General features: G+C 45.6%; 1 protein-coding gene across 1 annotated transcript in view; it reads left to right on the top strand.

The window, feature by feature from the left end:
• TRAF1 (TNF receptor associated factor 1) overlaps positions 1 to 14464 on the top strand; it is a 76171-nt gene extending 61707 nt beyond the window's left edge. Inside the window, exons 9-11 of the mRNA XM_033961712.1 lie at positions 2351 to 2528; positions 8635 to 8783; positions 14096 to 14464. Of these exons, the coding sequence (XP_033817603.1) occupies positions 2351 to 2528; positions 8635 to 8783; positions 14096 to 14314 (546 nt within the window). The 3' untranslated portion in view covers positions 14315 to 14464. The remainder of the gene's footprint in view (positions 1 to 2350; positions 2529 to 8634; positions 8784 to 14095) is intronic.
• Positions 14465 to 14901: the final 437 nt, after the last annotated feature.

Below are 14901 nucleotides of genomic sequence, written 5' to 3'. Positions count from 1 at the left end.
GCTTATGCGCACTAGGCGCTGTTCTATAAGGTAGTGCTTAAGTGCCATAGCACCTAAATGAAAGGAGCATACACATGAGTGGAGAATGGGCATGTCTCCCAGTTAGCTGTGCAGTTTATAAAATACTATAAACTATGGCCTAGATTCTATAAACAGCACTTATAAGTAGGCACCTAGATCGGTGTGCCTAGCCATTCTAGGCACCTAATTTAATAGGCTTAATTGGTGCCAATAACAAGCTTAATTGGCTTGATACTTAATTGGGTGGTATGTGCCTAACTCGATTTTGGGTAGGCACCTAGCCCAAGATGCCTACCAGAAAGTGGGCATGAATAAGGGCAGGTTAAGAGAAAGAAAATACATGGGCTTGTCATGCCACTCGGGTTTGCATGCATCTGAGAAGCTGAAAGCTATGCCATTGGTAGTAGGGCCTCCCAATGTGGACAGATTTCAGCAGAGATGTCAAACTAATGATGTACCACCCATCTGGTCAGGAGCAAATGGGCAGTGTTGGAGGTGGAGGATCATGTTTGATGCAATAACGGTGACATCGAATTTGTACTGCACAGAAGAGAGGCCCGGCAATCTACTTCTCTATTCTGCCACAAAAATATGACGATATTCAAGTTGCTAGGACTCGAACATGAGTCGATGGCACCTAACAAGGTTTAGGTACCTACCAGTGCCTAAGTCCATTCTAGACCCCACTAGACGTGATTCTATAAATAGCACCTACCTGAAGATTGACAGGTGCTATTTGCCACATTTCTCAGTGTTTAATTTTAAGTGCTGTTTATAGAATCACAGCCAATATGTATCACTTGGTGCACTTAGGTATATCAGCTTATGCCTGCTGTTGACATGGTATAAGAGGGCATGTCTACAGATGGATGTGCCAATGTTGACCTTACACAAGTATTCTATAATAGAATCATGGTGTCAAAATGCTGGTATAGAATTAGCACAAAATATATGGCATTGGGGCACCTAGATTGAGATATCAATTTATAGAATTGCCCTTTATGTCAATTTTTCATGTACAGATGGGTAGATGTTCTTCATCTACCTATATTAAATTAGGAAGAGTTCAATAGTAACAGTGTATGAAAGCAGATGTGTCCAGTCTCAGGTGCAAACCATGGGGGAAAGGGGAATGTGTCCTGTGTACTGCTGTTGTGTGGTTACACATTCAAAGTGGTTTACATATATACAGGTATGTGTTTTGTACTTGGGGCAATGGAGGATTTGGTGACTTGCATAGAGTCTTGGGGAAAAGTGCTGGGATTTGATTCCACAGCCTCAGGGTGCTGGAGCAGCAGCCCTTCTACTAGACCAAACCTCACCTCCAGCCCTCCAAGACAGGAAAATGCCTACTTTACCAGAATATAACTGGCTTTGAGTTACAACTGAAAAAGGTGTGAGTTAAATCCATAATCCCTTCTCTTCCTTCCTGTGAAATATTTACATATCAAGCATCATATTGAAGATACTAAATTAATAGCTTTAATTTTATTCCATCTACTTTAGGCCCCTTTTTATCAAGCTGCATAAGGGTTTTTTTTTTATCATAGACAGCTGTGATAAAAGCACTGACGCTCATAGAATTCCTATGAGTGTTGGAGCTTTTACTACAGCGGTCCGTGATAAATAACCCCTATGCAGCTTGATAAAATGGGGCCTTAACTCCTTGTCATAGCCTTGCTGCTTTTAGCACAAAGGCTTGAATTCTTGCCTTGTCTATCTTAACTGGATCATAAACTCCATAGGGCAGAGACTATGATTCAGGCAAGCTCACCAGATAACTAGAAACATAGAAACTTAATGGCAGAAAAAGGCCAAATGGCCCATTTAGTCTGCCCATCTGCAGCATCCACTATTTCCTCCTCTCCCTAAGAGATCCCATGAACTACGATCTATGATCTTTAGTACAGAGTTAGGGTGTTTCTGTGATGGTTATCCATACATGAGCTTCAGAAGGAGGCATGAGAGGTGGCTTGGTATTGATAAAGACCTTTCATGAATCTAGAAACTAGAGGGTGCACAGACAATGGCTTTTTGTCACATGGACATTTCCCAAAATGACCCCGGGGGAAGGCGTCATGTTGCCAAAACATGGACCATATTGGGTCCCTTGTTGTTGTTATATCTTATTTGGGATTGTCAGTATTATCTTTTATTAAAACTGCTAGCCACCCAGATTTGGGTTTCCACCTTGGTTTTTGCTTTTGTTTGTCTTGTGACCTTGGTCTCTCTTTGGTTCATAAAATTACTCTCCACATGTCTCTACAAGTACAATCCCATAATCTCATAGTAGCACCTTGGTGAAATGAGAATTTATTTTTCCTTTTAGATTGCAGACCTACAGCGGTCACTGGCACTGAAAGACATGGTTCTGAATGGACTACACATGCATTATTTGTCCTCTGTAGAGACATCCTATGATGGGATATTTCTGTGGAAAATCCCTGAAGTTAGCAGGAAGTGTCATGATGCCATCACAGGAAGAAATATAAGTTTGTGTTCACCAGGTATGTCAAGCCTACGATGAAAGCCGCTGGCCAGATGCAGTTTGTAAGTGCTCCTGAGCCATTATTTCACTTGAATGTTACTGTGAAATGCCTGAATGCAATTATTTATTAGGAATAGGCAGCCAGAAAATTTTCATTTTGTGTCATTTTCCATGTCGTGTAAAAGAATGTTTATTTTGTTTGCGAGATAACACAGAATGCACCCTTCTTGTGCCACTCTCTCTCCACACCAAGAGCAGAGAAAACCCGCTTCCCCATTCCTCCCCTTCGCTTCCCATAGACCCTCCCTCAGCATATATAAATATCCATGGTGGTTCAGCAATGTCAGGGGGGTGGGGACAAGAGCAACACCCTTTCTCCCCTGTCCATTGCAGCGCTACATCCAATATGGCAGTGGTGACTTTCACCATTGTCTCGTGGTAGTATAATGATTTCTAGTGTAACAGCGAGATGATGGTGAAAGGTCATGGATCACTCCACCACAAAAAATATATTCAGAAAAACCCACTGTACCAGAGATTATCAAGATATATTCCTATCAACAACAGAGAAAAGACCTCAGTTCTTTCCAGGGATAGTTGTCACCTGGAAAATTCTATGATAGATATAAAGCTATATAGGAAAAAAAACATCCTTGGTCTACAAAATCATTGAAGCAGTAGCTCATTTTTTTCAATAACTTCCCCTGATGCAGCAGTAAACGCGAAACAGGGCCTGTCAGGAATTCTATAGTTTTCTCTCCCGTGTGTTACAGCTACAGCAGCACTAGGAGAATAAGATTGTGAACTGCTAAGATTTTTACCACATCCAGAGGACAGAGTACATTTGAAGATAAGTGTTGGTTTCCTATCTTTTGATATAAAGTATTTTTACAAAAATATTGTTAAAGCTATGAACTGTTAAATATTATATGGAGTTTTTGTAGACCAAGGATGTTTTTTCCTATGTAGCTTTATAGCTATCATAGAGTTTTCCAGGTGACAACTATCCCTGGAAAGAACTGAGGTCTTTTCTCTGTTGTTGATAGGAACATATCTTGATAATCTCTGGTACAGTGGATTTTTCTGAATATATTTTTTGTGTTGGAGTGATTTTTAGATATTCAGCTTGTACTTATTTATTTTTGAAAGGTCACAGATGCCATTTTAGTAGTGTGGCCCCTTTTGCCACAGTGGGCTCTGCTAGATCACCATGGATATTCAGGTAGGCCTGGGAGAAACCATGGGGTGAGGGGGAGGGGTTCTGGAAGGGGGGAGCTTTGAATCAAGGAAGGGGGATTGGATCGCAGGGAGGGAGGTTAGCAGCTTCTTTTTGTTGGCAAATCTCTCATTGCAAATGAAACCCTGTCTGTTCTTGTTTCGTTATTAATCACTGTGCATTCCTATTGTATTTAACATTATTGGTGCATTGTTCTGTTATGATGTCCTACTTATTTTTTTGTATTTTGCTGGTTGTAAACTACCTAGGATTGAGTTTTGTTCAAGAAACGTGGTCTTTAAAACTAATATAACTTCCATTAATATAATAGGATAACATTAAGGGCTCCTTTTACTAAGCTGCGATAGCGTTTTAATCCACACTACATGGCTAGAACTAACTCCAGCCTAATGCTGGTGTTAGTGTCTAGTGCGCGTGGCATTTTAGCGTGCGCTATTCCGCGCGTTAATGCCCTAACGCAGCTTAGTAGGAGCCCTAAATATGGTATTAAGGTAATATATAAAAATAATTTAACATTCAAATTGCAATAGGCAATAATATTAACATAACATTAATATTGAATTTACCTAATATTAATCTTAGTTAAAGCTTATGTTATGTTATTACTATAAAAAATATTTTATTAGCCAGGGCTGATGAGTATTGCTAATTGTGAATGGTAACAAGACGTGATTTTCTTTTATTTTTTGAAGTTCATGCGCCTTCATATCAGATATTAATGTTGCTCAGCATTTGGTGTGCGTTACTCGGCAACCCAGCTTTGTAAAAGGACCCGATAGTGTTATAATATAAATATGACATTGACATAAACATTAATATCTGATATGGAGGAGCATGAGCTTCAAAAATTAAAAGCAAAATCACATCTTGTTAACATTTACAATTGGCAATTATATTTCTTTCTTTAAATACTCACCAGCCCTGGCTGATCTCAAAATTAGTTTCTCCAGCCAGGTGCATAAACTGACCTAACTAGAAATGACAAATTAAGCCCAAGTCATGGCTGATTTCATTCATGACTAGATTCACAGAATTACATTAAGGGAGGAATTCATCAGTGGGTGCTAATTGCATTAGCCACGCTAACCGTGTTAGGGCTGGATTCACTAAGCAAACCGATCCTGTACCGATCGGTTTGCGACCCGATTTTCCTCTGAACTGATTCACTAACCTCTCCTCTGATCTGATTCCGATCTGTGCATACAAATGAGGGGAAATGGCATGCAAAGTAGGCAGGGATGCAATTCACTAAAAAAAAAGAGGACTGACTGGGCTGAACGATCCAAAAATAAACGACTGCTGAGGACCAGTTGCTCAGGTTCTTTCCGACTGCCCTGCCGTCTGCCGCCCTGCTCTCTGCCCTGCTTCTCTGCTCTCAGTCCCAATCTCCTGCCAGCCCTGATCTCCTGCTCTCAGTCCCGATCTCCTGCCAGCTCTAATCTCCTGCTCTCAGTCCCGATGTCCTGCCTGCTCCAATCTCCTGCCCTCAGTCCCAATCTCCTGCCAGCTCTGATCTCCTGCTCTCAGTCCCGATGTCCTGCCTGCTCCAATCTCCTGCCCTCAGTCCCCATCTCCTGCCAGTCCTGATCTCCTGCCCTCAGTCCCGATCTCCTGCCAGCCCTGATCTCCTGCCCTCAGTCCCGATCTCCTGCCAGCCCTGATCTCCTGCTCTCAGTCCCAATCTCCTGCCTACCCCGATCTCCTGCTCTCAGCCCTGATTTCTTGCCTGCCCCGATCTCCTGCCTGCCCTGATCTCCTGCTCTCAGTCCCGATCTCCTGCCTGCCCTGATCTCCTGCCCTCAGTCCCGATCTCCTGCCAGCCCTGATCTCTTGCTCTCAGTCCCGATGTCCTGCCAGCTCCAATCTCCTGCCCTCAGTCCCAATCTCCTGCCTACCCCGATCTCCTGCTCTCAGCCCTGATTTCTTGCCTGCCCCGATCTCCTGCCAGCCCTGATCTCCTGCTCTCAGTCCCGATCTCCTGCCAGCCCTGATCTTCTGCCTGCCCTGATCTCCTGCCCTCAGTCCCGATCTCCTGCCAGCCCTGATCTCCTGCTCTCAGTCCCGATGTCCTGCCTGCTCCAATCTCCTGCCCTCAGTCCCAATCTCCTGCCTACCCCGATCTCCTGCTCTCAGCCCTGATTTCTTGCCTGCCCCGATCTCCTGCCAGCCCTGATCTCCTGCTCTCAGTCCCAATCTCCTGCCTGCCCTGATCTCCTGCTCTCAGTCCCGATCTCCTGCCTGCCCTGATCTCCTGCCCTCAGTCCCGATCTCCTGCCAGCCCTGATCTCCTGCTTTCAGTCCTGATCTCCTGCCTGCTCCAATCTCCTGCCCTCAGTCCCAATCTCCTGCCTACCCCGATCTCCTGCTCTCAGCCCTGATTTCTTGCCTGCCCCGATCTCCTGCCAGCCCTGATCTCCTGCTCTCAGTCCCGATCTCCTGCCTGCTCTGATCTCCTGCTCTCAGTCCCGATCTCCTGCCTGCCCTGATCTCCTGCCCTCAGTCCCGATCTCCTACCAGCCCCGATCTCCTGCTTTCAGTCCTGATCTCCTGCCTGCTCCAATCTCCTGCCCTCAGTCCCGATCTCCTGCCAGCCCTGATCTCCTGCTCTCAGCCCTGATCTCCTGCCTGCCCCGATCTGCCTGCCCTGATCTCCTGCTATCAGTCCCGATCTCCTGCCAGCCCTGATCTCCTGCTCTCAGTCCTGATCTCCTGCCAGCCCTGATCTCCTGCTAGCCCTGATCTCCTGCCCTCAGTCCCGATCTCCTGCCAGCCTTGATCTCCTGCTAGCCCTGATCTCCTGCTCTCAGTCCCAATCTCCTGCCAGCCCTGTTCTCCTGCTAGCCGTGATCTCCTGCCCTCAGTCCCAATCTCCTGCCTACCCCGATCTCCTGCTCTCAGCCCTGATTTCTTGCCTGCCCCGATCTCCTGCCAGCCCTGATCTCCTGCTCTCAGTCCCGATCTCCTGCCTGCCCTGATCTCCTGCCCTCAGTCCCGATCTCCTGCCAGCCCTGATCTCCTGCCTGCTCCAATCTCCTGCCCTCAGTCCCGATCTCCTGCCAGCCCTGATCTCCTGCTCTCAGCCCTGATTTCCTTCCTGCCATGATCTGCCTGCCCTGATCTCCTGCTCTCAGTCCCGATCTCCTGCCAGCCCTGATCTCCTGCCCTCAGTCCCGATCTCCTGCCCTCAGTCCCTGTCTCCTGCTAGCCCTGATCTCCTGCACTCAGTCCCGATCTCCTGCCTGCTCCAATCTCCTGCACTCAGTCCCGATCTCCTGCCTGCTCCAATCTCCTGCCCTCCGTCCCTATCTCCTGCCTGCCTCGATTTCCTGCCTGCCCTGATCTCCTGCTCTCAGTCCCGATCTCCTGCCAGCCTTGATCTCCTGCTCTCAGCCCCAATCTCCTGCCTGCTCTGATCTCCTGCTCTCAGCCCCGATCTCCTGCTCTCAGCCCCAATCTCCTGCTCTCAGCCCCAATCTCCTGCCTGCCCTGATCTCCTGCTCTCTGTCCTGATCTCCAGCCTGCCCTGATCTCCTGCTTGCCCCGATCTCCTGCCTGCTCTCTGCCCTTCCCCGCAGTGCAAGCCCATGGTTTTCACCCACGGGTTAAAACCACGGGCTTGCAAAGAAAAAAATAGCAAAAAAAAAAAGTTTTCTGTTCTAACAAGCACGGAGGGCCAGCGCATGCGCACACCATCTATCATGCATGCAATTGGATACGGAAAGTAAGGCTAGTGAATCTAGCCCTAAAGATTCCCATTATATTCTTATTGGCGTTTAGCATCTAACACGTGCTAATCGTTAGTACATGCTAATGCAGTAGCACCGTTGATGAATTCCCCCCTTAGTGTTATCTTGGTGCACCCCAATTCCCTATTCCTGTGCTGTGCGGGTATAAGGATCGTCAGCAAATCCCATTCTCATTCTACTTTCATACATTTCAGATTCATCTTCACCTCTTACCAATCAGCTATCATGCTGGAAGCTCTTGAACCTCAATAAAATGTTGACCATGGAACAATAGTTCTGAATCAGTTCTATAGGACACACCCAGCCTGTCAGATATTTCAGGATATTCACAATTAATATACATGTGCTAGATTTGCATACAGTGGAGGTAGTGCATGCAAATTTCTTATGCATATTCATTGTGGATATCTCAAAACTTGACTGAGTTTGTTCTGAGGATTGGGCTGAGAACCCCTGCCCTGAAGTATATGTTTACTCTTTCCAGAATATAGTGTTGATTTCTTCTTCCTGACCAAAGCACATTGCAGCAACTCTACTCATTTATAACGCATAGGATTTGGGTATTTATTACTGCCAATAAATCCCACCTTCTGCACATAGAACTTCCTGGGAAGATATCTAACATTTCAATCGCTAAAATGCGTTGCATTTGTTCAAGATTGAAATTTTGAGTGTTGCTCTAACTGAGCTTCAGTTTCGGCAATCTTCCAAATGAGCAAAAGGGACTATTCGGCCAGCAGGCATGAAAAATATATTTTTGAACACTCATAGCAAGTTTGCTTGTACTCCCAAGAAGAGCTATTTTGGACGGTGTCAAAATTGCATCATGCCCTAGTAACTTGATAGATCATGCAATGTGTGTTCATGTGTGATGGTCACATTATCAGCGCTGCCTTCACACACCAATCAAATGCCTACTTGTGTGATTCATGCCCAATATCTATGTTAACCCTGGCAATCTTTAGGGATGAGAAACCTATTAAAACACTTTCATAAACAACAGCTTTAGAAAACACTGGTGTTTAAAAAAAAAAAAATTGAATATCTCTTTGAACAATTGCAGTGCTGCACAGCGCATAAAGGAAGATTTTTTTTTTAAAAAAACCCAGTATTCATTACTGACAGTGGTCTCTGGCTTTCAGCTTTCTACACTGCCAGGTATGGCCACAAAGCATGCCTGAGGGTCTATTTCAATGGAGATGGAACAGCGAAGGGAACACACGTTTCCCTCTTCTTTGCCATCATGAAAGGAGAATATGATGCTCTGCTTTCCTGGCCATTCAAACATAAGGTAAAAGGAAAACACCTTTCCCTTCCCCTTCCTGTTTAATTAGTGCTCACTCATCAAGGATACAATACAGCAATGCTCAAAAGAGTTCTCAATAAATTAAGCATAGATCTCTCAGTCAACCCCTCATAGTCTGATCAGCCAAAAGTTGGATCAAGCCCATGGTGAATTAAACCATGATGGGATCTGAAAAAAATCTGAACATGGTAAGTCTGAAAACTCTTGAACCTCAATAAACTGGTGTCCTTAGAATAGGGTTACCAGACGTCCGGGAAAACCCAGACATGTCCTCTTTTTTAGAAGACTGTCAGGGTGCTCGAGGGATTTCCAAAACTTGGTAGTTTGTCTGGGTTTTAGAAGTCCTTAACCTTAGGGCTGCTTCTGGAGGTTATCTGCGCATGTGTGGATATTGATACGATGACATCATACACATGCTTGCAAGCGTATGATGTCATTGCGCTTATGCCCACGCATGTGCAGACGTGGTCCTGAGCTTGGGGAGCTTCATGTGAAGGTGGGGTGAGAGGCAGAATAGGGCGGGGCTTGGGGCAGAACAGGGCAGGACTAGGTGTCCTCTTTTTTCAATTAGGAAATTTGTCAACCCTACCTTAGATTAATAGTTTCATTGGGCCACAGTGACTCTCAACCAAATCCTCAGGACACACCTAGCTAGTCAAGTTTTCGGGATATCCACAATTAATATGCATGAGGTAGAATTGCATACAGTGAAGGTAGTGCATGCAAAACCTGACTGGTGTGTCTCATGGACTGGGTTGAGAACATATGGGCCAACATGAGTTCTCCAAGGAGATAGGATCCATTACAGAGGCTGAAAGTTCAGTTTGGCAAATGCAGAATTGGGGCTTGGTAGTAGGGATCAAGTAGCCTTCAGGTTCCTGGGATCAACTTCTTTGTTCCCAGATGCCCCTTCACAAAGTCAGATGATAAATTTGTTTCCCGGGGGTGTGGTTAATAGCCCTGGAATCGATCTCATACCCTCGGTTACTCTTATCTTCCCTGTGCCATAGCTTTGCCTTATGGCCGGAGAACCAGTCTGCTTCCCCCATGCCCCTTCATTAGCCAAACCTAATATCTATATCAGTGGTTCCCAACCCTGTCCTGGAGAACTCCCAGGCCAGTCAGGTTTTCAGGATAGCCCTAATGAATATGCATGGAGCAGATTTGCATGCCTGGCACCTCCATTATATGCAGATTTCTCTCATGCATATTCATTAGGGCTATCCTGAAACCCTGACTGGCCTGGGGGGGGTCCTCCAGGACAGGGTTGGGAACCACTGATCTATATAGTCACAAAAACCCACGTATGATAATATCTCTAGCTACATCAATAAAAGGTATCGCAGCATAAACAGGATCCCATCTTTCCCAGGACAAGTACAATTACCAGAACTCAACTGGACTCAGTGGCATAACGAGGGTGAGAGGCACCCGGAGCAGTGGTGCCCCTCCCTGCCCTCTTCTCTGCCCTCCCCCCCTGCTCCTTCCCCACCCCTCTGCTGCACCCGTGCATCCCTTCCCCCGTACCTCTTTAACTTTCCCGGTGCGAGCAGCATCACCAACTTGCTGCCCATGTTGGCTCACCCTCTGACGTCACTTCTTAGGCGTGGAGCCAATGCTGGTGCGAGCTGCAGGCTGGAGTTCCTTTCTATAGAAAACTTCATTGGCTACCGTTCGAAGCAAGGATCATCTTCAAATTTGCCTGCCTCTGCTTCAAAACCCTAACTGGCTCAGCCCCGATATATCGGGAAAGGGAAACATGCCAAAACCTTAACCACCACATTGAACTTTAAAAAGGGTAAATACGATAGCATGAGAGCCATGGTAGAAAAATGACTCGAAAAGAAGGTGGACAAACTTGAAACGGTAGATCAGGCATGGTCCCTACTGAAAAATACTATCACAGAAGCACAAGATCTCTACATTCCGAGGATTTCCAAAGATCGGAGATCAAAGAGCAAAAGAGAACCGGCATGGCTTACCAAACAGGTGAAGGAAGCCATAAAAGAAAAGAAGGACTCTTTCAAAAAATGGAAATACATAAAGACAACCGAAGCCTGGAACAAACATAAAGATGATCAGAAGAAATGTCACAAGGCGGTGAGGGATGCAAAACAGGAATATGAGGAAAAAATAGCCCAGGAGGCCAAAAACTTCAAGCCCTTCTTTAGATACGTGAAAGGGAAAAAACCTGCAAAAGAGGCAGTCGGACCCTTGGATGACCAGGGAAGAAAAGGGTACATCAAGGAAGATAAACAAATCGCAGACAAACTAAATTCCTTCTTTGCGTCCGTCTTTACGAAGGAGGACACCTCAACAATACCTGAAGCAGAGAAAGTGTTTGCAGGAGAAATAGAAGACAGCCTCACCACAGTTGAAGTGGACTTAGACCAGATATACTATCAGATCGACAAACTTAAAAGTGACAAATCCCCTGGACCGGATGGAATTCACCCGAGAGTCTTAAAGGAATTGAAGGTTGAAATCGGAGAGTTATTGCAAAAACTTGCAAACCTGACAATCAGAACTGGACAGATACCGGACGACTGGAGGATAGCGAACGTCACCCCAATTTTCAAAAAAGGATCGAGAGGGGAACCGGGCAACTATAGACCTGTGAGTCTTACGTCTGTCCCCGGCAAGATGGTTGAAGCACTGATCAAGGATAGCATGGTCCGGCACTTGGACGCACACGACTTGATGAAACCCAGTCAACACGGATTCAGGAAAAGGAAATCATGTTTGACGAATTTACTCCAATTTTTTGAGACCGTGAACGAGCAAATTGATAGTGGGAAGCCGGTGGACATAATATACTTGGACTTCCAGAAAGCGTTCGACAAAGTTCCACATGAAAGACTTCTCAGGAAACTACAAAGCCATGGCATAGAGGGGGATGTACAAAGATGGATAGGCAAATGGCTGGAAAACCGAAAGCAGAGAGTGGGCATAAATGGGAAGTTCTCCGACTGGGAGAAAGTGACTAGTGGTGTACCCCAGGGCTCGGTACTTGGGCCGATCCTTTTTAATATTTATATCAATGATCTGGAGGAAGGAACATCCAGTGAGATCATCAAGTTTGCAGACGATACAAAACTATGCCGGGCGATCAGATCGCATGAGGATAGAGAGAAACTCCAGAGCGACTTGTGTCGGTTAGAAACATGGGCGGAGAAATGGCAGATGAAGTTCAATGTGGAGAAATGCAAGGTAATGCATTTAGGCAATAAGAATAAGGAATACGAGTATACAATGTCAGGTGCAACTCTGGGGAAGAGTGAACAAGAAAAGGACCTGGGTGTACTGATAGATAGGACCCTGAAGCCGTCGGCACAATGCGCGGCAGCGGCAAAGAAGGCAAATAGAATGTTGGGCATGATAAAGAAAGGAATCTCGAGTAGATCGGAGAAAGTTTATAGGGCAATGGTCAGACCACACTTGGAATACTGCGTCCAACATTGGTCTCCCTACCTAAAGAAGGATATAAAACTGCTGGAGAGGGTGCAGAGACGAGCAACAAAACTGGTGAAGGGTATGGAAAAACTGGAATACGAGGACAGACTTATAACACTAGGATTATTCTCCCTTGAGAAAAGGAGACTGCGTGGGGATATGATCGAGACCTTCAAAATACTGAAAGGAATCGACAAAATAGAGCAGAGAAGATTATTTACATTGTCCAATTTGACACGGACTAGAGGACATGTAATGAAGCTAAGGGGGGACAGGTTCAGGACTAATGTCAGGAAGTTCTGCTTCAGTCAGAGAGTGGTTGACACCTGGAATGCCCTCCCAGATGAGATTATTGCGGAATCGACCGTCCTAGGCTTCAAGAGCAAACTAGATGCATATCTCCTTAAGAGAGGCATGTAAGGATATGGTGGACTATAAATTACGACAGGAGTACACCTGGCAGGGCCTCCGCGTGTGCGGATCGCCGGACTTGATGGACCGAAGGTCTGATCCGGAGATGGCATTTCTTATGTTCTTATGTTATCTGTCACGCCACTTCACCTTCCCAGGCTCTAATCGTACACGCAATACCCACCTATTTGCCTACCCCTCCCCAAAAGGATGCATCTACAAAAGATTCTTCGACAAAACCCTCTTTCCAAGCTGGCAAATGGAATGACTGCTTGTCCACCCTCATCTCTCTTGCCCCAACTTATCAATCCTTCAGGAAATCTCTCAAATCTTACCTCTTTGATAAGTTCCTCTAACCCCTACCCTCCCTACCAAACTAATAATCCCAACCTCGCCTCTCTCTTCCCCGGTTGGCAGCCCCCCTTGCAACAACTAATGGATCATTTTTGTAATTGTCACTGGTTTATACCATACACTTGTTAACTAATTCTCTGCACCTTCATTGCATAAATTACCCTGAACTGTTTTCTGATATGCTGTAACTTCGCTCTAAATGTACAGTCTCTTAACCTGTAAACCGCTCTGAACTGTTTTGTGGTATTGCGGTATACAAAAATAAAGTTATTATTATTATTACTCACGCTGGTAAAGAGCTAGAGGTACGGTGGTGAGGAAGTGAAGGCACGTGTGTCCGGCGGGGGGAGGAGGGAAAGGTGCGGGGGGACGGAGAGGAGGATGGGTGCCGACGCCCCCACTAAGAAGGTGCCTGGGACAGACGGTGACCCGTCAATTGAGTGCAGAACAAAAGCGCTCCAACAAAGATGTGCCGACATTCGTGCGCAGGATGTATGCACGTCGCCAGTCCCACCGCTTTCAACCCGTTATGTTAGCACTGTGAGGGTGTGTGTATACGAGTCCTCGTGCTCCCGTTGGGGAGAACCCCTCCCCCCCCACACTACACTGAAAAACTCCCAAACTCTGAAAACTTAAAAGAAAATTGAAGTTTTAAGTGCACTTGGGGGGGTTCACCCTTCCAAACCACTCCCCAATGGGAATGCAAGGACTTCTACATGCACTGGGGGAGCTCCCCCCCATACCCCTCTCACAGCAGTAATGTTACCGATTTAAAGTGGCAGGGCCGGCGCGGCGCATACGCCCTACGTGCAATTCTCAGTGCGCCAATATCCGGCGTGCTTTAGTTACAGAACCGGGATGGACCACTCCCTTACTCCCCCTTACTATGCCACTGACTGGACTGTAAAATCATGAAGACAAAAAGAGCCGATCATTGTCATTCAGTCATGTGTACAAGTGAAGGATTCAGATTTTATAACAGATTCCATTGTTTGGTCTGGGTTGGGAGTTAAAAAAAATGCATGAAACAGAATCCGCTTGTTATGAAAACAAGAAGTTTCCCTATCATTTTTTTTCAGGTCACTTTTATGTTGCTGGACCAAAATAATCGGGAACATGCGATCGATGCCTTTCGCCCTGACCTTATGTCTGCATCCTTCCAGAGACCAGAACAAGACATGAACGTTGCAAGTGGCTGCCCCATGTTTCTACCCCTGACTAAGCTGCAGTCACTCAAGTACGCCTACATCAAGGAAGATATACTTTTTATAAAGTGTATTATAGACACACATTCATGAAACCTTGAAGATCTTGGGAGAAAATACATAGACAGATCCTTCATGTTCTGATATTCATACCACAGCACATCAACAATGCATATAGATGTTTCTATTTACTTCCCTGCTTATTTATGTATTTCCATTAAATAAAGCACAAAATAGACCATTCTTTTTTCTCCTTTCCTGTTCCAGCATTCTTTCTGGTCTTACATACAACAGCCTCTCAGATCCAAAGCTGTCAAGTTGCCCAGATCCAAAAGAAAGATTTCTAGCCAGCCCTGGATTTCTGACAAGTCTTACCTGGTGTATTATGAATGTTGTAGTGCTGATTTCAATGGGTAGAATCAGGGACTATAAATCCCACAATGCATTGGGAATGTAAGTTTGGAACCAGGACTGGCCAGAGTTCAAGGGGGCGTGTTGGGAGGCGTGTTATGGGCATGCTTAACTTGGATGTCTTGCAGCTTTCCCAAAATGTCCTGGATGGAACTTAGACCTGTTTTAGAAGTGTCTGAGTGCCACAAAGGTACCCAAACTGACCTGATGACCATTGGATACATTAAGGTATGACTCCCCTCCCCCACTCCCCATTTAATAATAATAAT

The sequence above is a fragment of the Geotrypetes seraphini genome, chromosome 10, assembly GCF_902459505.1.
Source record: "Geotrypetes seraphini chromosome 10, aGeoSer1.1, whole genome shotgun sequence".
NCBI classification, from domain to species: Eukaryota; Metazoa; Chordata; class Amphibia; order Gymnophiona; family Dermophiidae; genus Geotrypetes; species Geotrypetes seraphini.
The sequence above is the reverse complement of the archived record's forward strand: the minus strand, read 5'-3'. Positions and strand labels throughout refer to the sequence as shown.